The sequence below is a fragment of the Augochlora pura genome, chromosome 3 (genome assembly GCF_028453695.1).
Source record: "Augochlora pura isolate Apur16 chromosome 3, APUR_v2.2.1, whole genome shotgun sequence".
In the NCBI taxonomy this organism is placed as follows: Eukaryota; Metazoa; Arthropoda; class Insecta; order Hymenoptera; family Halictidae; genus Augochlora; species Augochlora pura.
The window spans coordinates 11,143,195-11,169,186 of record NC_135774.1 but is presented as its reverse complement, the minus strand read 5'-3'; the positions used below and the strand labels follow the sequence as shown (position 1 = coordinate 11,169,186).

The following is a 25,992-nucleotide window of genomic DNA, read 5'->3' as shown; positions in this document are numbered from 1 at the left end:
CTCTTCCTGAATAATAGAAACCACATGTGTTCGGGACACGTGGAAAAGTACGCGTCCTCAGTCGAACGAAAGACGTCGTAGCCTTTATGCTTAACCGTGAACGTTTTCATCATAATCGGTAATATTAATTATAAAATGCGAAGGATGCATTAGCCGACCGTCGATTATGGGACTAACGAGAAAGCCGACGCAACATGGATAATCTAAAAATGGTTTGTTGATCTTCAATATTCATAAGTGTTTCATTACGTTTGTATGTCAAGTGTCACTAATTTTAGTATTCGACGCCGTACTGTTTCCGATCTCTTTTTTAACTATACGAAAAGTACAAGCACTATAGGCGGCGTTTAGAAATTATAATGAACTAAGAACTATAATTGTCAATGACCGACGTTGAATACTATTCGTTTAATGTTTCCTAGCTATTAGAATATCGCATAAATTGATAACATTTTTTAATGATGCATTCATCAACATATTTGGAATCACTAATGATACTCGACAAGTATGGCAATAAAATATTTCATAATTACATAATTTCATAATTTTAGTCATAAAGATTATATTGACTGTGAATGAATTAGATGATGAATAGATACGTAAATATCTTATACATAATAAAATAGAGTTTTTCGGTGTAAAAGATATTCTACCTATAATTCGTCTATCTTTCTTGTTCATCGAACTGAAATCATATTGTTTGGTGACCTTGTACCTAATTTAATTTTTAACCTTACGCTTGACTCAATAGCTGATTAGCCTTTCGCTTTGATTACACGTATGATTATTATTAGATGCTTATTTCAGTAATGGATGAATCATGCAATTAATCAGTCTTTCTCGTCAAAAAGAAACACCGTATTCTTTATCTGCTAATTGATCCCATTGTTATCGGTTCGTGTTTAATGATGTTCCCGATTCGAAATTTTCGGTTTGCGTTACGCTGTGGAAATTGCTATCGTTTCGATAGACGATGAGAGATCTACGCGATCGCGATTCCGAGTTAAACCGTCGACGATTAAATCACTTTGATGGAGGGTATTTAAGCGAAGTTTTCCCCGACGACTGTACACGTTTCCCGGTAAATTACAGACCGGCGAAAATCGTTGTAACGCGGTCGATGTGTCGTTGCTTCAATGAAATACCGAGTTTACACGGTCGAAACTAGATCTTACGCTGTCAACGGATCGATTTTCAAACAATAGATCAATGTTAAGCGTTCAGAATGACGTAACACAAGCCGAAATTGCGTTACAATCGTCACACGCACACAAATACATAATTAGATTTATACCAATACCGATATTAACACAATAAATCAAATAAAAAGATATAAAATAAAACAATTAAAAAAGTTATTAAGTATGATGATTCTTAGAACTTAATTAAAGTTCTAGCGTTACGAAACAAAAGTAATACTTCCATTCATTTTATTAAGAGGGTAATAAACCATGGCATCATTACGGTAATTATTCTGCAGACTTTATAGTTACCATGAATCGTATAAGATCAGATCATTTCATCGTAATGTACCACTTCTTCGTATGAATAGCATAAGCGATCCTAAATGCAAATGTTGCTATGAAATTGAAGACACTGAAATATACATATAAGACTGAAAATGTTAATTGAGAAAATCTAACATTGTTTACACATTTTCTATTTTCTTAAAAAATATGATTTACACATTAAAATCTCTTTTAAGAATTTTTAAACAAATCAAAGAAAATTGACGAAATGGTTACTGTTCTCAATTAATATTTAGATTGCCGCAAAATCTACGTTTTAATTATCTGCGCTTAGAATAAACCCTGCACTGATAGATTAAATGTATTTTAGTTTATGATCTGGGGCAACCCGAGAGAATTGATAGAGTAATTAGTGTCGTTAATTATAATTCGCCAAGACTTGTTTTGCCCTAATACATTGCTTCGATCGAATAAAATTCAATCGTTTCATTAAACGATTGAAAGACCTATTAACGTTGTAAATGAGAACAGGCCAGTATCTGCTTTATTAAATAAATTGCTTTGATTCCACGCAATTTCTGCGATTGCTTTGTGTGCCACCAGTATGTCAACAGGTTAAGCACAGTAAAAGAGGTAAACGACTAACGAAATAATCGCCTGCAGGCATCTAGAATCGAAAAAAAACACGTGCCGGGATTCCCCTGTGTCAATGACACGCACACAGATACGGTTCCGTAACTAAGCACGCTCACATTTCCACAAGCAACGGGAAATATATGTGCATATATTGAAATACGAACCGATTCGAATAATTATTTCACTTATAAGATGCCGCGTGCCCCTTTGTTATGTCAGAGCTGGAACAATCATGTTTGCTTGCATAATGCGGCAAGTATTTCCCGGTTTTTATAAAATCACTCTAATCGATCTTTCAACAAGGTGTCGAACTATTCAAAACCAAGCATCGTTTCCATCGTAAAACATATTCTAATGTTTATCTAATTATAAGTCGATGATTGGATTTTTACCTTCCATTTCTTGCTTCCACTAATATCTTACCTGATTATCGATATCAATATTTCTGTTCGACAGAATAAATAAAAAAATTGAAAACATTTCCGAAAAATTTGGTAAGTATTTTATTTCTTAAATTAATCCTCCTATAGAAATCATTTTAGTCATGTCTCTTAATTTCAAACGATTTATTCTTCCTTAAATAAAGTCTTCTACTTCCCGACTACGGCCTGATATTTAAAATAAATTTATTTATTTCTTAAGTAACATTTTCAATAAATTCTTCTGTTTCTTAAATAACATTTAATATCGTTATTCTTTCAATAAATTCTTCTCTGCAATAAAAAATTCTTGCCTAATCCGACTCGCACGAATGTTCAGCAATTTCGCTAATTATTTCCTAATGATATCACGCTTGATTTATTGGCAAAAGATTAGTGCACAGTGTCACGTTGTTCCGCGAATTGACATAAAACGTCCTCGTCGTTCGACTTTGGCTATATTTTAAATAAACATCGGCTGGTGTTTCGCGTATTGACACGCTATACAGAATTTCTTCATTACGCGCAAATAGTCCGATCCACCGGGGTTCACCTCGGGAAGGTTCACGTGGCTCGACCGGCCTCGCGCGTGTTTTACAGTCCGAGTGACTGTGATATTCAAGGATTCACCATGTTTTCATAGCCTTTCCATGATTCCTTTCCAATCACTGTTTTTTCTTTCTCGGCGTGCTGCTTTAACCTTGCACACTTAATTCTTCGATTCCGGTTCTTTATTTCATATCGATAAAAAAATATAATCCTGCAAATAATGATCAACGAAAAGAGTTTGTCTCGTGAAAATTGCAAATCAGCTTGGAACATTAAATTTGACTTTATAATAATTTCAAATGATTATAAAATCAAATAACTATATATCACGCAATATAGCATATAGCATATTATAAATAGCATATTACTTGAAATATTATTTCAAATAATATGATTTGAAATGTGTCCAGATGAGGTATCACATTGCACAGGACAAACGTCACTGTGAACTTTCAGAAACTTCGGATCGATGGTGACGTCGATCATTTCTCGCGCCCTTCTCCGAGCCGAGCGATCGATTTTGTTTGTTTGCGCTAGCCCAGGGGAAAAACGAAGCCGGTCTATCGCTTCCTCATTCTTGCCGGTGTCCAGTTCCGATGACCCGGTGCGGTGTCTACGGAAAAAAAAGAGACCCGTAGGTGGCGTCGCGACGCTCCGGCATCGACTTCATTCGACGCGGGACCCTTCCTCGTGTCGCGCACCGCCCGTCGCAAACCAGACATCGCCGCGTTTGGTTCGTTCTCGTTTCACGTTTCGCAACGATGCACACTCCCTATTACCAGTCCGCTATGATAACAGTACCGTGAACCCGAAAACCGCACAGGTAACGACGCGCCTCGAGGACGAATCGCAAACGTCGAACCGCACCACCGGCGGGATCGGAGATCGCTCGGACGCACGATGCACACACATGCACACACGGTTTTCCTTCGCCGGTTTCCTATGCACCACGCTTCGCCAGCACTGCAACGACATTTACATTCATGCACTCGTTATGTATCGATTTCATATTTTATTAAACAGCCGCCGCGTAAAGAATGTAACGCTGAGTACGCGAGTGTAGATTTCTAAACGATCTGCCGGAACGCCGAGCGGATTGTGCCGATTTCATCATTGTTTCGGATGGTGAAGTAAAGAAATCAGTGGCTAGATGTTCATGTAACTGGGACGATTTTATTGGATTCGTTTTGAAAATCTGGTGCAAGAAGAGATCATGTAATGCATAAATTAAAATGAATAATTAATAGAAATGAATACATGGTCGTATAATTTTCAGTAGTTGAAAGATTTTTATTTTATACTATAATTGACCGGATCGTCCTATAAGCGATGCTAATTTCTTGATATTTTTGGAAGATGGAATAGAAAAATAAAATTGCAATCGTTAGTCTTTTGTATTGTAAGTTGCCGAAAATTAAAAGAAATATATACAACGCTTGTGTTTGTTATATTTCGTCTTCTACGACTTTTAATAGAAATTCGTCATTTTTATAGGACGATGCAATCTGCCCTGCCGCAATTTTTTAATTTGAAGAAACTTTTGTTGCGACGTGAAATAATTGAAAGTGATTTTGCGGGAATAAAACAAAAAATGTGAAAGGAAAATTAATAGTGTATGACTGGTTATTGACGTACGAATTAAGTTGCAGATATGCATAGTATCGCTTTGTTGGCAGTCGTATCTATCAACCTCTGTAGCCCCTTTATTTCTCCTTTGATTCTCCTTGGCTTCCTTTCGCAAGGACACTTTCCTATTTGCTTTTAAGTATTTTTTTTAACAGTTTCATAGTACATACACTGTGTTTTACAGTATTTGTAATCCTTATTGTACGCGTTATCGATTAATTGTCTCACTCTATTATTGTTCCACTAGTAATCAGTATCCATTAGTATTCTAGTAATCAGTAATTCAAATAACGATCTATAAACATTTGAAAAAAGTAGGAATAATATAATTGTAAGCTCCGATGTTATCGTTATTAGCTTGTTCTTTCTTGGTAAAGATAATCGTGGCATAATTTAGAGCATGACGTGCAGAAAAATGGTTCCATTATTACAATGTTGCTGTACTAATCGATAACTATTGGTTACTATTGTATGCCGCGTCAGTTAAGACTAAGTTTCCAAGTATCATACATTTTTATCAGGATAATAAATAATTTAAAGAAACCCTGGGAAAGTTTTAAGCGTCACAAGGTAGCAAATATTTACACAAAAATCAAACAAATAAATGTATAATCGCCGCATTTCTACTTAATCGTTCACCGAACTTCCAGCGTCGATATTCACCGCACGTCACAAGCGTATCTTAAATAACGTCAGATTGCTATCATTTTCTGCATTGTCAATGGGTCTAGATATTCAGATAAAATGATAAGTGAAAAAATAGCTGTTGCGCTGTTCAAATATTATTAATGTTAAAATAATGAATGAATTCCATTTTTTAAATATTCATTGCGTTAGTTTTGGAGCTATTAGCGATCACTGTTATATTAGTTTACGTTGCATTACATTATAATATATTATGTTAGATAGCATAACGTCATATTATATTATACTGTATTACATTACGTTACGTTGCTCGACATTGTATTACGTTATATTGCATTATGCGACCTTGTATTACTGCAATAATCAAAGTTGTAATCCTTATCATCCTCGTGTGCTTTAGTTATCACATGAGAGATCTATAATGAATTTCAGTATCGCGTACGTCAACCATTTCACAAAACCATCGAAACAACATGTTCGATAAACTTTCGGTGAAAATTTCACGATTTCCATGTAAACGATCGACTCGTTACGCATTCTTTCTTCGTACGAATATCGCGACTTAAATAAAGCACGAGGCCCATCGCGACGTATCATCGTTTATGCTTATGACATTGTTTTGCGTTACATTTGACTTAACACGCGACCCACAAACTGGGGAATTCACCGACTGTTTTTGCAATAGAAAAAGTGAAGCCCCAGTGAAATCGCGCCGATCTGTCGCCGCGCTGAATCACAGAGGCGATTATACGTATACGCTTTAAGGCTTAAGTAATCGCGTAATCGGTCATTCTGTTTACGTTTTCTCGCAGCCGCGTAACAAACAACCGTGACGATTTCTATACGGTCGTTTCACGAAAGCTCGAATCGTACAACAGCAAGCATGAATTCTAAATAAGACGATACAATCATTGTCTAATTTTTCTCGTCGCGAGTGCTATGACCGTTTAATTAGAGTAATTGCTTCCGATACTTACTACTGCGCTCGAGATCTATGTTAATGTTCCTTCATAGCAAAGGTCATTACTGGATAATTTGAGTTCCAGGTGATAATAACTAGTAATTAAACTCCTTGTGTGAAATATTCCCCGAAGCTATTGTAAACGGTAGCAGTTAATTAACAATTCCTTTCTGAACTGAGAAATTGCAATGTTTTTTATTCCATCTAGTCATTTTTGTTCAACGTTCATCAAATTCACGATTTATTAACAATGATCTAACTTTGACGCAGTCACCACGTAAAAATTCAGTCTTGTTTGAAAATATCTAATTTAATTTTCCCAAAATTCATTGCAGAGTACAGAAGCTCCTGTAGTAAAATACCTTAATAAGTTGCACTAGTGTTTTCGAATATATTAAATGTTTTATATTAATTACTCTCATTACTCTTTAATCGAAATCTTTATGAAATAACAAATTTTCAAAAGTTTTTGTAGAAAAACGATAAAAATGAAAAAAAAATTGCTTCTGGATTTAAAGATCGTGAAATATAAATAAAGTCCTTTTGATCAAATAGTAATAAAATGCTTGCAGTCGCAGATGAACCCGACACTGATAAAATCGTGGCTGCAACGCGGTGAATTCGAGAAGCTGGAGAATGTTGTTCTCGAAGGACGCGGAGCTCGCCTGTTAGGTGAACAGTCGCCGGACCTCAGAACTCGCGTCTTCCTTAAAGGACTCCCAAATTACTTGGTTAGTACTGAATCAGATATAATCGAATTCATCAATCATCGACAAAAATCATATTGCCTCTTGCAATTCTGATTACTGCATTATTCAGACGAAAATCTCTCAAGTGCACGAGGCAGTTGCCCGAGGTTCCCTAGCAGAGACGCAAAGACTCATCGCGGAGGAACCCAAAAAGAAGTTGGCGATCGCGAAGGATCCAACTGGGAGGCCATTACTTCACAAAGCTGTTTACCACGACCAACAAGACATCGTCGAGTGGCTCGTGCAGAATTATCCTATCACTGTGCAGCAGAGAGACAGGGTAAGTTTTTATACATTAATTTACATACTAAACATCAAAACGTCCTAGTGTCAATTTAACGTTATCAAAGTTACAATTAATTGTCAGGATCATGAATAAATTAAAATACTAATCTATTATGTATAATACACTCTACTGTGTATATTTGTGTTCCTATTATTTAAGTGGATGTATATCCAATTATCCAAACTGAAAAACTTCGTTTGCATAGAAAATGTCAAACATTTAGTAATATCCATCAATATCAATTATTTATCAATTCTAATTATACACAATTTCTTTCATATAATTTAATGGGAGGTACATCCAACTATCCAAACCGAAGAGTTCCCCTCTGTAGCTAAAATCCCCAGAATTCAACAAGGTTACTAAAGCAACATAATGGAATCACTTGTCAACGATAAATATTATAATCTCTAATTTTTTTATTACTAAACCTACTGAACACTGAAATTAACTAATGTGCAATGCTTTACAAGAATAACAATTAGTCGCCATTAAGGCACGGTAATTCAAGAAATTTATTGAATTATTTTCTACGAAAGTGTCTTCATAATACCAATAATTTGAAAATAAAATAAATGCGAAACCGATCATTTTGACGGCTGTAACAGATTCGGCGTTACCGTGTAGATAGGAAGAGTGATTAAAAAGTAGTGTAACAGTTTCGGGTCAGACAGATCCGATCGAAAGCGGCAGCGGAGTTAAACGTACCGGTGTCCCCATTTAACTTCACGCGAAGAGCTAACCCCGTTGCGCGTGTCACAATTAACCTGAAAAAAAAAATCGGGAAAGAAGGACAAGAAAAGAAAATGGGAATGAACGGAAGACGTAAGAATAAACGGATCGCGATCAGTTAAACAGAGTTTCGCCTACTTTCGCCGCGTGGATCGACCGATCCTGTGTCTGGGGATATCGTGACGATGGCGTTTGCGCTTCTCGCGAGATACCCGGTTCCTGAATAATCGAAAAGCCATTTTTCCTTCGCTACGACGACGAGGACGACGGTCGCCTTGCCCGCATCGCGTGACCCGGCTAATAACAAAGTGTAAACCACCTGTTCTTCCCTGCAGTCATCCGAGTTCGTGCCCGGGCGCACGCAGGCAGCGCCTCGGATACGTTAAAGGGTGCTTCTCACCCCTTTGTTCCCCACCCACGATCCCGATCCGGCTTCTATACATTCGCCATTCAACTGTCGTCGATACCGTTCACTCGGCTGTTCCCTCCAAACACATACTCTACAACGGCGACGTAATTTTTACCACCCCCATGAACCTGGCAGCGGCGTCTTGGTAGCAACTCGATTTCTAGTCGCGGCAAGTAGTCATCGTTTTTCTTAAATAAACTCTCCTCACGTATGGTTTCGATCTGACACTGCTAGAACCGCGACAGTGATTCTTTAGTGTCATGTTTTAAAATGGTTGCCTTTATAACGCTGCTTCCAGATAGTTGTATGTACGTTGCGTTATTATAATAAAATATAATAAAGGAATTAATCGTGTTAGGGAAGCCTTGACTTCATTTTGATTTTTAACTTTCAATAATTCGACGATTTTGCGATGTTAGAATCGTGGGAAATTGATATAAATTGTTGTCAGTAGGCTGCACATTTTTAGGCAAAATAGACGAGTACAGCAACTATCATAAATATTTATTTTATTTTTAATTATTTTCCTTGAGTCATTTTTTAATTCTTGAAACGTTTCTGCTGTTCAGCATTAAATTTTGCATGAAATTCCCCAATCATTATCCTCTTATGTTAATACCCTAATTTAGTGTATGATATTTTGATCCTTGGTGAACCTTTAAGTTTATTCGCGATGAAACAATGTACATTAATAATAGATCTGCTGCTTGTCAAAGTAGCTTTATATGCCAAACTTTTATAAAATCACTTGTACCAAATTTTTTAAAGCTTGCGCAAAGTAACCACAAAAAAATATTTAACTAATAGGAAGTCCCCAATAATAGGAACAAAATTGTACTAATTGAATAAATAGATTAAGTAACATTTTGTAATGACTTAATATTTTTGCCACCACTGAATTAAATTTTAATGAAGCAGAATCTCATTTCCCTTCTCGCATTTCGAATGGAATTTTGATGTAACAGTCTTCAATAAATTATTATGTTTTGTCCATCGCGTCTTTAGGAAGGGAGGACAGCGTTACATTATTGTGCAGCTTGCAAGGATCCGGATGCAATTTGGGATGTTCTCATAGAGGGTGGTTGCGACGCAAGTATCTGCGACAAAAAGGGCAACCCAGCTGCTTACTATCTGGAAAACAGCTCGGAGATCGAACTACCGGAAACGGAGAGCATGCACCGGCGAAAAACCAGCAGTGCCAAAGAGCGTGAGTGATTTTCTCATATCATTTTGCATGGATTAGACAATTGTACATTGCAAATAGATTTTTACATATACTTATTGCATCGGAAGAGTCATTTATCTTCGTCCGTGACAGTAACGTCTAAAGCATACCAAATCAGATATGAATAATTTATTATTCTTTATTTTGTCCAGACGATATGAAAGTTTTCATATTAATTAGAGAATATAGTTTATGTGAAGTAATAATATAACTAATGTCATTATGGCATTGACAGATTTAGAATTGCTTTATTGAACATGGTGATCTCGCTAGGAGATACGGACTGTGTTTAATCAGACAGGAACTTTCTAAACACATAGTAGATAATCATAGTGAGAGATCATTGATACGTAAAATTATCACCAAAAATAGATGAATCCTTAACAATTAATTCATAAAAATGTGACCTTAATTATAAGTATACTTAAATTCTTTTAACCTGTCCTCTGTTTCAATTTTCTTGTACTCATTTATTTTTATAAATGCATAAAAGCATCGATATTATTAAACCCAATATTTCAAGTTTTATAGAATAATAATAATTCTAATAAATAAACACAGTCTATTTTTTTATTGACAATATAATTAAACCAGCAATTATAACATGATTCATCTATCACAAGTAAAATCATTTAAAATTTAAACACTGAAATAGAACAAATATTTTATAAATAACGTTGCAACATTTACTTCGACTGTCAGTTTTTGACCTTATAATGTAAATCTTAAAATAGCCACTGTTCTTGAAAACTTTTACAATAGCTTTTTATAAAGCCAGCTGTCTCTAAGGCTGGAAACTGTGGACATTCGCGATTGACTTTTAACAGATGCGTCTTCGTCGAGATTTGAAAGCGGTCTGAGATAACGGCCGAGTTGGCTACATTTTACCTCGACGTGATTAATGATTCTGGATTTAATCGGGTTCGATCATCCACTACCATGTATTAACCGGACGGTCGGATCGATTAGGGCCGACTCGATAAATGGATTCCCGGCAACCTTGTAAAAAGCTGCGTTTCGTTCATTCCCCGCCTGGCTTGGATGTAGATTCCTTGACTTATACCCTATGGAATCCACCTGTAATAACCGGTCAAAATCAATAAGAACCGAAGTTTCTAAGGCAAGGAAAACTGCGGGAATCGATAGGATGTCATGCGCTAGTCGATTAAACGGGGATTACGAAGGAACAGTCGGATACTATAATTTTCCAAACTGTTAATAGCGTTAAAACGACGTAAAAATCACGTTTGCTCACATCGAACGAGTTTCCTAATTGTTCTCGTAATTTACTTCCGATTAACTTTAGTTCTGCACCTTCGTATTTATCAAACAAAATTCGATGAGAAAACATTTCTTACTTTTTCTTTATTATTTTTCTGGATGCGCCAAAAAGTATGAACAATCTAATAGACATTTGGCACAGTGAGGAAACGATATCTAATTTCCATTGTAAAAATTGGAAATATTGAATTACCATGATGGACGAATCATGCGAAATCATCTCTACCATCGCATGTTTCTAATTTCGACATGGATTCGACACTTTTCATGTTTTCGTACAAGAAAATTGAGGAAAATTATCGGAAACGATGATTGCTTCCCGATCGTCATTACACAAACCAGCACAGTTTGCACGGTTCAAACTGAATTTTGCAATTCTCCGAAGGAAATTGGAAAGTTCTGTTGGTCGTAAACATTTCCGTTTCTTCGATTATACCCCGCATACTTCCTGAATACCTGCATTGTCATAGTGATTTGCTGTTTACCATTTAAAGGTTAATGCTTTTAGTAGTTCGAAGAAAATTATGAACAAGAGTTCCGCAAAACTTTAGGAAAGTGTACGTAGTAAATCAATGATGGCTGTGCGACGTGTCTATTGTTCATCTGCGAAAAGTTCCACAGAGCATGATTATTGCTATTTCCTGTTCTTGGAACCCATCCATGTGATCGAGACATGTGATTGACAATTAAGATGGTTGGTTTCAGTGTCTCATGCATCGATAATGTACGTGATTCTGTCGTTTATTTTCCTAGAATCTATAATCGAATCTCACATAGTGTAAGCATCTTATACTATATTCTAACCTCTATAGAACATTATATAATATCATATAATACTAAGACTCTTTTATGAGGAATGCTTAAATAAATTACATTATGAGACCAAACTGTGTAATAAAAACTAGACAAAACCTAAATGAATTTAATTTTGTTATTTTTATGAGACAATGCCACTATTACTGCTCATTAGATTTATCGCCGATGATTGTGAAAATTACAGTAATTTGTATAACAATTGTGCTGTATGACAATTATGTTCTAAGCCTAAAGAGTTTGTCCATATTGTTACATTTAATTTTACACAATAAAATCGTTATTATTATCACGTTTTCCTATTGTAAGACCGCTTCGTGTCACCGGTCAGCTAAAAATAGCATGCAACAGAAGGACCTTTGACAGTATACACAGTGTACGTCGATGTCGGCTAATGAAATGACTAGACAACGTGATTCCTCTCTTTCACGACGAGTCGAAATAGAGGGTAATTGGACGAAAAGTGTGCCGTCATTGAGGCGCGTGGCCATCGAATTATTGAAAGTTGGAAGTTTCGTTAAATTGACAGACCTCGAAGTGGCATGAAATTGTCATAAGCGTCCGGCATTTTGCCTGGCGCACGAAGTCGGTGTATCTGCTATAATGCGCCCGGAATTTCCGCCTACATTGATTGATCTATTTACTAAGAAAGCACGACGACGTAAACGCCGTGTGCCGGCTCGAAACGTGTCAGTGAAGTGACGAGGTCCGTGCACCCGGCCTGCTTCTAAAAAATTTATTAATCCACCGTCGATCACGCAATCCGCGACGAAATAAACATTACGTTGCCACGTGTCATTCGTGCGGTGCCTACATATTTCCTGCAGTAAATAATTCGTTACCGACTACGCGATCGAAAATATATTCCCCGCGACGGATATTACTGTGAAATCGGATCACGTCAGTCTCATTTGATAAATAGCGTATTAAATGGGAACAGTAACTTTCGTAAGGGCGAAACAGCCCGCCAACTTATAAGAATAGGTAAATACATTTCTTTCGCAGCTGAACGAAAAATTATAATTGTATTTGTAGCTTTCGGTCATGTGTTCCATTATCTTGAAGTCGAAATCTTTTCAAAATGACGGTATTATTCGAAATAATGTTCCTTGATTGTCAATTATGCAAAAGTGAAACTTTACGATTGATTTATCCACAGATCTACAGTAAAGCACGTGAATGTTTCATATTTAAACTGTAGATGAATATGTCGTGGTTTTTAGGAGTTATTAACTTTAATATTAACTTTAACCTTCTTCGTTTAATCCTTAATTTTTCTTTGTTTTCAAAAAATGCGATTTCTCAAAGGGTCGATATGTTTTCGTTCTGCCAGTGCTCGAACCATAGAAGCATTCCGCAGAAAATCGATATTTACTGGCGGAAGGATTCCTTTGGATATCTAAAATATTTATTACATGCTTTGACACGCGATGTACGGTTACAAATCTGGTTGCTGGTAAATTCTTAACAGGACCAGTCATACCACAAGAAATGGAGGCCGCAAACGTTGTACGTAATTCATGAGCCGGATCACGTAAACATCTGATTCGTTTAAATAATAATAATAACATTATGCGCCATCCCACGCCTCAACTTTCTCGTTTCCATGAAATCAATACTGACGCAAAGATAACATAATTTGCATTGCTTGAATTTTCATATCAATGTTTCGTGAACGTAAAATATTCCAGTTGTGTAAAAATCCAAGAAACGTTTCGCGATCGTCATTAAATATTATTTACAAAGCGGACGCTTATTATGGTGGTCTTAATATAATTTTCATGTTCTGCCAACATTTTGAAAAGGAGCATCAACTAGTGTGGAATTATTTGAAGAAATATTAACTCAAGGAACTAATGTTGATTTTCCAGCCCTGGACGTCAAGCCTTCTAATATTAGAATATGGATCCACAATCGAAATATCGGCAAACTACAGCAGGTTTTATGGGAAGGACATGGAAACAAATTGCGCAGGGAGACCAGCAACAACCCGCGAGTGAAAAGGTTCTTGGAAGCTGTGCCCTTTATCATGGTTTGTATATTCCCTTTTAAGATTGCTTCAAAATTTACTGTAAATTAAAAATCCGTCATTTAAAAATATTTAAATCACAGATATAGAGAACGCGAATTGAAATCCTTGACAAATAAAATAATGTTTCTAATATTTTCTATAGGGTACCGTAAAAGAGGTTCACACAGCAACAGTGCAAAACGACATAGAAGATCTTCGGAAGAAAATAGACTCCACTTCGCCCATTGTTCTTTGTAGCAAAGATTGCAATGGTTTGAATGCCCTGCACAAGGTACATCCAAAAATTACGACGTTAAAAGTTACGACGATTCAAATAATGTTCAATGAACATGAATTAATAACATGTTGTCGATACGACAGGCTGCTGGATTGGGTTTTACGGAAATAGCCCGAGAGATTCTGACGACGTATCCTTCCGTCGTGGAAGCGCAGGACAACGACGGCAAGACGGCGTTGCATTATGCAGCGTCGGTGAAAGATGATGATTTGTATAATTTGTTAACGGAGTATGGGGCCGACGAAAGCAAATTGGACAATGTGAGCGAACAATATCAATGGGAAAGTGATTTCACGAATATCGAAAGTAGTTGGAATTAAAAATGAAAGATAATGCAACGATTAAAATAATTCCGTTTTTGCAAATGCCAGGAGCAATGATTTAACGTGAAAGTAAAATATTATTGAACGCATTTCTTTATATTGTTTATACATTTTAGTTTTGTAAACTGTAAGTCGTTTTCTCAAATATTTCTTAGTAGTATTTGTAATTTTAATATTTCTATTTTCAACGCTAATTTAATCGGTTACAAGATTTTATTAACTAATGCCTTCCTCGATCAGAGATCAAAGGCTGCAGCTTTCTACAAGAACCGACCTTCGGATATAGATCAAACACTCTTAACAGTTATACCGGAAGCACCACGTGTTTCCGGAACGTCGTATCCTAAACATTGGGACTGGAGGATCTTGGAAGCTGAAGTTCCAAGAGGAATGAAGAAGGCTGTCAGTGCGGATATCGACAGTGCATTTGGCAGTGCCGAATCTGCGTCGAAAAAATACAGTAGATCCATGGAACAGGTATTATGAAATTACTTTAAATACATCTCTTATTGTAGCGGAATTACATCAATCCACAAGTTACACTTCAAATCAAGTAACAAACTTACAAAATAATTTAAGAGATATCGTATATTGTCCTCAACTTATTAAAATCATTGAGAGACGAAATACATTCTGATCTAACTCCTGTTCTTTAAAAACGATTCAACAAAATTTGAATTCAATATTAAGTTCTACAGTCTAGTTATTAGTTCTTGTTGTTGCAAAAACACCTTTACCATCTAATTACTTAAAGCTTTACATTGTTCATGATCAAATATCGTCAGAAAGTACACGAAACAAGATTTAATTATGAAAAATTAACGAATCATTACGAAAACAGATAAAACGAGGAGACGGCGAGCAAAAAGAAGAGGATACAGAAAACGTCGAAGAAGCGAACACAGAAGAAGGTGCGGAGCAAGCTGAGGAAGCGGCAGAGGACGGAGAGGCAGGTGAGAACGAAGAGAACGCCGAAGCTGCAGAAGGTGCAGAGGAAGCCGGCGAGGGAGAAGAGGCAAACGAAGAACAAGCGGAAGAGGCTGAAGGGAAACCTGAGGAAGCAGAAGAAAAGTCCTCGGACGATGATGTGGTAACAGGTGCGCCAGCAGAGGAAGCGGAGGAGGCCAAAGAGGAAGAGGAGCCTGCCGCTGAAGAAGAGGCCAAAGAGGAAGAGGAGCCTGCCGCTGAAGAAGAGGCCAAAGAGGAAGAACCTGCCGTTGAAGAGGAGGCTAAAGAGGACGCGGAAGAGGAAGTAGAAAATGCAGAGCCCGAGGGTGAAGAAGCCAAAGAGGACGACGCGGAAGCTAAACCGGATGACGTGGAACAAGAGGACGAGAACAAGGAAGAGAGAAACGAGCCGAGCACGGGTGACTCCGGGGTCGATGATCCAGCAAACGACGAAGACCAGGTACGGTCGTCATAACACTTAAAACGAGTCCAGTTTCAGGAACTCGGTCGGCTGGCACGCACACTCATTATTATACAGGGAAAATTAAACCGTGGAGCAAATAGGTACGTCATGTTGTCGATGTATATGTAAGTTAAGAAGGAACGCGCGACGTCAGCGACCATTTTATAGACCAGTCAGGTCCAAATTAAGATGTCTGTGGAAATATTTTGTACATCAGTTATTATATAAATTATATGGCGTAAGTCCCTTAAAATAGAAGTAATTAAGGATTTTGAAGATTAGCCGTAAAAGGAATAATAATGAAGATAATGATAATTTTCTTATTTCAATTTTTTTTTTATATTTTCTTGATATACTTTTTCAATCTTATTTAGTCGTTCGATGATCAATATATGTAAGTATTGCTATTATTTATTCATAAAAAATCGACTGCTTCCTCGTATAGAAACATTTCCATAGATTATTAATGCTCTCAACGTGATGTTCCTTCTTAACGATAATGTGAAAGTAGTAGGGAACTGAACTACCAACGCGTCGATTCTAATCCGACGAGCGATTAACAAAGGTAACAAGTGTACCAGGATGACTGTCGTTGTGAAACCATCGAATATTATGCAGTATGTTCTTTGTGACGCACAAATATATCAATAAATAAATGACTGAACGAAAGACCTCTGTTATGTGACGTTTGAACAGTCCCATGAACACGTAGGTGGCTTTTAGAACGGTTACACGCGTTTTACTTTCTCCATCGATTTTTTTCTATTTCATTTCCACCGGATTAACTTTTCTCGATGTTTCTTTTACCGCCTGTTCTGTTACTAAACGACATTCGAGCTTACAGAAACGAAATAAACTTCATGCGGCAATCGTGGACGTATTCGGAATTGTTGCAACGAAATTCACTCGACGATAGCTTCGTCCTTTGCACGTGAACGTGAGATTTTTTAATTAGATTGCCCAACTCCGCCCGAATACGACGTGGACGCTAAAAGCGATTAGAGGAATGCGTTAGATCCGTCACGTGACCCGATCGATCGGAGAACGACCGAACAAGACGCGCACACACACACGCATCGACACGCAATGTAGGCACAGAGAGAAACGAACACACCGCGTCGATCGATTTCGTAGATTGCCACGTGCGATTAATATTTTCACTATTGATTGGCACGTGCGCATGGTTTCCCACCTGTACATGATCGGCAGGTGATCGCCGGCGAGCACGAGGAACTTCCGGACGCAGAAGTGAACGAGGCAAGCATGTCGGCGGACCCGGAGATCGAGAAGCTGCTGGAGAACGGAAACATGGAGCAATTGGCGACGTTGGTCCTCAACGGCGAGGGCAGAAGACTCGTTGGCAGACACTCCAGGAATCCTGAACTCCAGGCATTCATCGATCGTGTCCCATCGTACATGGTATTACGTTCTATTCGTTTGCTGGGCAAATCTTTTTACGTACCTCGTCACCTTCGTCTAAGCGTCGCAATTCATTTCAACGCACAATTCGCGACAAATTACAATTCAGATAATTGTTACCCATCTATATGCAGAATTAGACAAATTTTATTTTAAATAAAAATAAAAAGTAACTATCCGAAGTAATTTATTACAGACCATTATTTGAACATAAGAATAATATCAACTCATGTAAGATAAATCTCGAAAAAATAAATGAAATCGTTATTTCTTTATTTTAAATTGGCCAAATAAATTAATGCTAAATATAATAATGAACAAAGATTTAGTTAACATGCAAACATTATATGTTCGGCGTGGTTTGTAGGTACGGGATTCATGCGCAGTAGCATAAATAATTGAAGCAGATTATCTGTTTAGTCTGGCATTCTATTGTACAAAAATGTATCGTTATTTCAAAGATATTTATCTACTTTAGACAAGATTAATTGTTCTAGATTATCTCATAAATATTTAAAATATACTTTTATATTTGTTTTTACGTTGTACTGCTCATTTTTCTGCATTTCCCGTCATTTCTTCGTACAACATATATGTAGAAAATCAATGTCGCCTATTATGTATTCACATTTTGTGTTTGTGTATTTTAAAAAATTCGCTTAATTGTAAAGAATGACGTACAAGGTTTTAGATGTAGTTACAAAATCAAGAAAGTGTTAAATAATTGTTTCATTCCTCTAGGGTAAAATTCATGCCGTGCACATGGCAGCCAGGGAAGGAAATCTGAGAGATTTACAAAGCGCATTGGATCGTCGTAAATTTGCAGTTGCCAGAGACGGATCGTCTCCGCGTGGATCTACACCGCTTCACGTTGCAGTTATATTTGGAAATACCACTATCATCAGGTACCAAGAACAGATTTTGCAGATCAATTGTAAGAAAATACTTTTTACTCCTTGGAACATAGAACAACAGTTGAATTTTTATTAATTATTTCAAGACAATTCTCCCTAGAAATCTAACCGATCATATTCTTTGAGATGGATACTAATTACATTTTGTAAAACCATAAACTATAACTGAGATTCGGATTTTTATATAAAGTAAAAATGATCTGTCTTTAATAATTATAATAGATTAAAAACATTGTATCGATGCTCTTTAATTCTTTTACTCTTTCTTCTGTTTAAAATTATACTAATAACAAAATACATATTGATAGTTATAGTGAAAATGAAACTAATATATCTTAAGTTCATAAATTGTTGTTTCAGAACAGCCCGTTTTTAATGTACAATTCATGCACTCTGCTTCAACAAGTACAAATGTGGTTTTTATTTTATTGCTTATCTAGGGAATTCATTCGTGATATGCACTATTAGCAAATTACGTTTTGCTCGTTTATATTGATTTTATAAGTTACTTCTCTAGGAGCCTAGAAGAACAAAGGGGAAGAAGCCGCGTCAGCGTGACAAGCTCCGATCAAGTTCCATCGATTCACGTTTATTCTATTAATGTTTCACGTTTCCTTTAGGTATCTGGCAGGCAGGTTTCCAGAAACCACAAACGCGATCGATCTAGATGGCCGAACGCCCTTGCACTATGCGGCAACACTCGCAGACAACGGCCATTACTACAACCTTCTGCTGCATTTAGGTGCCAATCCTCAAGTGCAAGACAACGTAAGTAAAATACTTTTATAAATCATTTACTAACAATACACGCGAAATGAAAAATTCTTATCTGAACTTGAACACATTCAGTTTCCAACAATTCATACTTTGTCGCACCAATTATACGAAATAATCAAATAATTATTATTCGATTTATAATAGAGTATATTAATTATTTAATAGACTAAAAATTTGAAAGATGGAGTAAAGTTTAATACGACGCGTTAAGTTATTTAAAGAGAAAACGCGAGAAAGGGGTTGAAAGAGAAATGTTGTTACGTTAGCAAATTTATTCGTTTTGATTACGTAGTTCGGGCAAAAGGCTGACTATTACAAACAAGATCAATCAGAATTCTCGCATAAATCATTGCTCCGTGATTTTGGAGCGAACGAGAGCCTCGCCGACGAAATGTTGACTGACAAAGGTACCTCATTCAAACGTGACACCTAGAAGCACCATTAACACCAGACAATACTGTACGATGATCGTTCAGAGCACCATCAACATGATCACTGCATATCTTTCTTTTGAAACCATGTACTCAAGTTCCAATTATATTTCTAGTACGATCACGTTGCTTCTTCACTTTTATCCCCGCGTAAAATTACCACACGGTCACGAAATATAACGATCACATGGCAAACCTTTTCAAACAATTATGCGAACAGAGTAATTAATCCGATATTTTGGAAGATTTCGAAGATTTTGTGCAACCCAAAGAGTTTTCCTTAATTTTCTCAAATTCTTCATGCACCGAGGCACGATTATCGGAAGTAAATGTCGAGAAAAGTTTGGCGACTATTTGGATCTAAAGCTGTCGCTCTTAGTTTAATGATATCTGAAGAGAATTTCTTTTATTTTATCAAATAATTGTATCGCTCACTTCAGAGACGATGAACTAGCAGCTTATGGGCTACGGATGCGTTTGTATACACACGATGTATAGATCCCACACCCCCACCACACTGATCCATCTAATAGTCACCTTTCTATGTCACTCTCCGTCGACTATGAACTGTCATGTGGACATCTTGAAATGTTCATAACATTTCATAGCTTCACCTTCGTAGCTATGCTAACAGTGGAAAAGTTATCACCTTCGATATAGGATAGTAGTTTAATTAGTATGTATGTAGAACAAGTGTTCCGCAGAGGAAAGGAATTAAATTGACTACTCGACGATGGAATAGTGAAATATTTTTCGGAGATAGTGTCAATTTTCAAAAGATTATAGGATTCTCTAAATAACGTCATCCTTGAATGAAAGAACTACTGAGTACAGTAAATCCTTTCTAATTGAATTAAATATTCCTGAACCTGAAAGTTGATCAAAAGACATCTTGACCACTTCTTGTACAGCACCTGTATACATTGTCAAAACTATTCTCAGTAGCTAGAAATGCCAAAAATCGTAGTCTTCTCTCAGAGCCACTGCACAAACCACCCAGTAGCTATCGAACAACAGTAACCTGCTGGTATCGTCAAAAAATAAGACACCGTTAGATCTAAAAATGTCGCCGAACTTCCATCCTCTGTGATCAGTTGTAACAAACCTTGTCAGTCCCGACCCACCATAACGCCATCAGAAACCTCTTGATTAACGAATCCTCGGCCTTTCACGTTTCGCTGATCGTCTACCTCCCGGACACCCGGTGTTCCCATTGCTCGAGGCGTACAGTTCCTGGAGGCGACACGGTCTCAGCTCGGCGAGACATAACCGAGCCGGAGACCCTAGCTACCTTGGAGCGGTGTTTCCGGCTCCTGGCCGGCTCAAAGTACTACTATCCCGGACTGAAATCGGCGGGGAATTCTGGTACACTGATCAACCGTTGCCTGAAACGGCCCGTATTCGATCGTATCAAGCACCGTGTGACACGCATGGACCACAACCTGTTTGATGTGATCTGGCCCGCTTTAAAGAAGCACGGCACCTCGAACGGCGGCAGCATGGTCAGTACTTCCTACTCGACCATCAGCAACTACTCCGAAGAAAACGACGCGGTGTCGGTCGTGGCTCCGGATTACGAGAGCTACACCGTCTTCATGGAGTTCTTCGACCCTTTGATCAGGGACATCCATTGCGTGACAGCCAGCGGCGACCTGCCCGATCACCCTCTGCCAAGGTTCTTCCTACCGGACGACGACGATAGAATAGAGACGATCGACAATATCGACGACGCAACCATAGCTTCTATAGAGACCTACGACCTCGACGTCCCAGCAAAGTACATTCAAGCCGCAACGATAGAATGCTGCAGGAACTTGGAGAAGTACACTTTCCCGTTGACCCTGACCGTGAACCAGTTGGAGGACGTGGAGCGTGCCATCACCTCCGAACTTATGAGTCCGGATATATCGGGAATAATGGCTGAAGGTAGCAGCGAGGATGAGCCGGGGACCTATTTCACTCTGAACGAGATCCTGGATCAACCGAGTCCGATAAGAGCTCAACTGGCAGCAGCCGGATTACTGCTACCGATTACCGACTTCAATCTGCACGACGAGAAACGACTTCACGGCAGGCATTGGCCCTACGGTAGAGGTGTCTACGTGGCTTCGGCAGGCGACGTAGCCGCCTGGGTGAACGTCCAGGACCATCTGAGAATCATTTGCAGAACCGGTGATAACAGGCCTGGCTTGATAGGCCGTGCCTACGTGAGGCTGGCGAAGATCATGGTGATATTCGACGAAGCTCTGGAGTTTAGAAGAGACAAGAAATTAGGCTTCCTTAGTTCGAGGCCCAGTGCTGTCGGTAACACGCTGAAGTTCAACATGATCATACGATTCCCAGAGCTGTCGAAGGAGTACGAACATTTGAAGCATTTGTGTGTGGTGCGAGGACTGAACATTTGCGAGACGCCGAGACACGACACTGTCAAGGTCTGCAACCAGCAGTCCTTGAGCATCACCGAGATCCAGACGCTGCAGGACTTTGCCAGGGCGGTGTCGAACATCCTGGCGTTGGAGAAAGAAGTGGGGATCAACAACTCCATGAAAATCGCGAATCTACTCGCGGGAATATTCCGGAAACGTAGCAGCGCGAAACGTTTTCAGAATTGACCGGACTCGAACCGATCGACGAGGGGGGAACCATGTTTTTAATTATACTTTTGATTTTTTGATATTGGTATAAATTACGCTTACACGAGGCAACAGTCTGTGATAACTCTTGAGCCAATATAAATATACGTTTTACTGCCAATTCATTTACCTAGATGATAGGAGGGGGGAGGAGCGTTGGAAAGATGTGCGTGAACGTTACTCTCTATTTCTCGTGCATCGCGACACGATCTAAGTCGAACCGAATTAACGTCTGAGTGGAACGCTGGAGTATTAATTAGGTTAGTAACAAGCCAGCATCAGTTGATCCTGCAATCGTCGGCGACGCTTCGGTGTACGCCGTAGCACGACCACCATGCTTACGTGAATTGTGTGTAAGATGGATCTGTTCAAATTTATTGTTCCACCGTCGCAGTGTTTCGGGAGAGAGTTCATATCAGAGCTTATTTATGTGTCACGCACGAGTTCGATGTTCACAGAAACAGAGATTGCGTAGCACATGTCTTTCCAACTCGATGTTCCGAACAATGAATATCTCTATCGGTTACTATGACGCGTGCATCTTTATACGGGCTGTTCTGTAACTGATGATTAGACATAGGAAGCCAATCGCAAGTTTTTCTCTTTCTTTAATCATTTTAGTAAGTTTAAATTATTCACTGTTTTAAATCGGAGCTACTCACTTTTGCCATATACAAGTGATAATTATACAAACGAATAAATCGAGTTTTGTGAACAGTCACCGTAACTGGAGGGAAGATTCTTCGCTTTTGTGGGATCTGTTTCCTCTCTCAGAAAATAAAAGCACTTCGCATCGAAGTACTTTCGTGTCTTCTTACTTGTTAGAATTTCTTAGATCGTCATCCAGGATCATCATCTTTTGATCATCAGTTACAGGACTAATTTCGTTTAATGGGTACTTTTGTGTACCTGCTCGAGACTGACTGATCTTTGTGACATCAGTGTGTGTGTATATGTGCTCGTGCAAACCGTGTATCATCTTGTGTGAGTAAAGCAAAGCATTTTGTGTAAGTTTACACTATTTTTAGAATGAGAAGCCTGCACTGTGTCGTTCCGCATGTATTTTAAGTTTGTTGATTTCCGTTTACCGTTTGTCTGACGCTTCTATGTCAACCGCTGAGAATCACTGAAATGTTTTGATACCAGAATTCGGGTGCATATAAATTCAATGAATGAATCGAAGAACAACGTAAAATACCATGCAGCCGTTTACAAGGTTTATTGTTGTTTCCAGACGATCAGCAACTGGAAATACCGATATTTAGAGAAGAGGAGGGTCGATACTTGGCATCGTGTAAGTATACGCAGATTTGAACTAAAATTTGAAATTATACGGGAAGATAACAATGTTTCATGCGAATTATTCGATTAGCTCTCGGCGATCCATTGCTGAAAGGCTTAACGGAAGTTGCTAACGCGCGGCCGAAAGATCCGGTCACTTATCTGGCGACGTATTTATACAACTTCGCCAATAAAACGAAGGACGAAGAACAGGTAGAGATAATAATTCACTATGGTTCATTTCGATATTAAAGAATTTGAGAAAATGATTAAGTAAAATTCAACACTTTAAGCGCGTTCAAAGAATTTAAACATGTTACTAAAATTATAGAAATTTTGTACAAAATTATATGAAATTCTGATTTGCAAGATCTACAGTTTACTGATAATTTATTAATACGATTTAAACATTTGTTTAGGAGGCAAACGTTTTGATTATCCCCGAACGCGAAGAAGGGGTAGTAGTAGAAGATGGTGAAAGTGAGAATCCTGACGACGATGCTGGTTATCCGCAGAGTCCAGGCTCTGACGTGCCGGAATCAGCTTTCAGCAACCCTAACAGAGTACGTTCATCACGAATCATTTCGTTTCTTCGATGATACTAAATATTTTGTGCTATTTTGAGAATCGTTTATTTTTCTAGGATGAACACGGGCAGAGCGTCGTCCATTTCGCAGCGATTCGTTCTTACTCCAAGGATGGACTGTTCCATCTCCTCCAGGAAAGCCAAGTCAATATTGGATTTAGAGACGAACTATACAGGACTGCAAGAGATGTCGCCGAATTGGCAAATATCAGAGAAAACGTGGAGGAAATCAACCGTTACGTAGCCTACTTGGCAGCCAGAGGTGAGAAATTGGAAATTAACGCTAACGCTAATTATGTTGTTAGTATTAATGTCCACTTTTTGAAGACTTGTAAAATATTGCAATCTTTTTCTCCAGAATATAGTAATGCACAATACGTGACACGATGTACTAACATTAAAGATTTGTTTTTGATCATTTTTCTCATTTTGCTTCTGTCCTAATACATTCTTAAACACAGGTGAAACTGAAAAACTAGTGGAGCTGTTACTGGAAGGATACGACCACATTTTGGACGTTGAAGACGGAGGTGTGAATATCGTGGAAATCGCGGCTGAACGAGGACGAGATGCAACAGTGCAGTTTCTGCAGTCCATACCAAATTACGAGGCAAGATATCAAACTTTCTACTAGGTTTATAACCGAACAATACATCCATTGATAAATCGGATGTTTTGCAGGCACAACGCGAGGAAGTGCATCACGAAATTCGAACTGGCAATATTGAAAGGGCGAAGGAGTTGCTGCATAGAAACAATGGGGGTGGAAAGCTGTTAGCGATGGGGAAGAATCCAATGAGCAGATGCGCCCTTCACATCGCTGTTCTTCGCGAGAACGAGGAACTCGTCGAATTCATTGCCAAAATGTATCCAGAAACTCTGCGAATCGGAGATAACGTAAGTATCATTATTATAAATCCCCATGCAATGTTAAACATTCGTGCAATATTAAAAAGTTACAGTAAAATTCATACTTACAGTAATGGTAGAAAATTCGACCTCTGCTTGCTGCTCAAAATTTGTCCTTTTCTTGTTCACACTCGCGCTCACAAAAACTGTTTACATTAGTGATCACACGAAAGAAATAATTAACATATAAATAAAAATATTGAATATTGAATAATAAATAAAAATATTCAAATTGAATGAAAATCACTGTTACGAAATCGTCACTTAGACAAATTGGGCTACCTGCAACAATCTTCTAACTCGACGTTGCAGGTATCAATCCACATTTAATATATAGAAACACAATTCACCTTAAATATTTAACGCCATTTTCACGAATCGAAATATCGTGATTACGGAAAGATTTTAAAGATTGATGTGCAAAGTTCAAATTTTATGCATTCAAAGTATCAAATACAATTGCGGTGATAAAACACAATATCGACGAAAGACATAGATGTTATAAAAATATTTGCTATTGTTCCTTACAAATTCGGTACACATTTGAGAAAAGCGTTCTCTGTTTTCCAGTTGGAGAGAACCGCTTTACATTACGCGATGGGCCTGGAAACGGTCGAACGGTTGAGCAACATTCTGACCAAGGCGGGTGCAAAACGCACCGTCAAAGATCTGGTAATTAATTTGATTAGTGTTCTATCTAGACCATGAAACGACTATAACAGAATAATCATAATAATAATTTTCGTATCAGAAATCACGACAACCTTCCTACTACTTCATGAATAAGTCCGAGATCGAGAGGCTTCAAGAAGAAGAGGAAAGTCTGCTGAAGTAGACGCAACCGGACGATGCTGACCCGTGTTTCGGTCATTTTGTTTAAACGCGCATTTCCGATCGAACGAATACTCTAGATCGACGTACAATTCGGTTAACAGGGAGACGCATGAAATTCGACATGAATGCGACAATGTGCCACTTTATTCTGTGTATTATGACTACCATTGGACTTCGTTTCTCAAGATACGTCTGGTACAAGGAACAGCTGGAAGCTACTCTCCGTAACCCCGTGTAAAAAGGATAAACAAAAAGATAAAGAGACGATGGTTTTGTATAACGTACCGACGTCGCATAATGTGTATATATATATAATACAGTGTTAGCGATAGAAATACTAAATAAACAAAACAAAAAAAGAGGTA

At 38.1% G+C, this 25,992-nt stretch overlaps 1 protein-coding gene across 5 annotated transcripts; it reads left to right on the top strand.

Moving 5' to 3' along the window:
• Positions 1-71: 71 nt before the first annotated feature.
• On the top strand, positions 72-25,992 carry LOC144468021 (uncharacterized). Of its 5 annotated transcripts, none has more exons than XM_078177127.1 (21): positions 72-212; positions 6,878-7,036; positions 7,125-7,334; positions 9,487-9,688; positions 13,672-13,832; positions 13,975-14,103; positions 14,193-14,369; positions 14,673-14,909; positions 15,274-15,840; positions 17,053-17,262; positions 18,004-18,167; positions 18,797-18,944; positions 19,246-19,360; positions 23,252-23,311; positions 23,390-23,511; positions 23,718-23,861; positions 23,942-24,146; positions 24,346-24,494; positions 24,566-24,781; positions 25,364-25,465; positions 25,545-25,992. In XM_078177127.1, the coding sequence occupies exons 1-21, from the start codon at positions 195-197 to the stop codon at positions 25,626-25,628; spliced, it is 3,579 nt and encodes a 1,192-aa protein (XP_078033253.1). In that variant the 5' UTR covers positions 72-194; the 3' UTR covers positions 25,629-25,992. The 5 variants fall into 5 exon arrangements, 2 of the variants coding, with proteins under 2 accessions (XP_078033253.1, XP_078033252.1); XM_078177126.1 differs by lacking the exon at positions 72-212 and adding an exon at positions 3,688-3,896 and having other exon boundaries at positions 25,545-25,991; XR_013493754.1 differs by lacking the exons at positions 23,718-23,861; positions 23,942-24,146; positions 24,346-24,494; ... (1 more) ...; positions 25,364-25,465; positions 25,545-25,992 and adding an exon at positions 20,615-22,277 and having other exon boundaries at positions 23,390-23,467.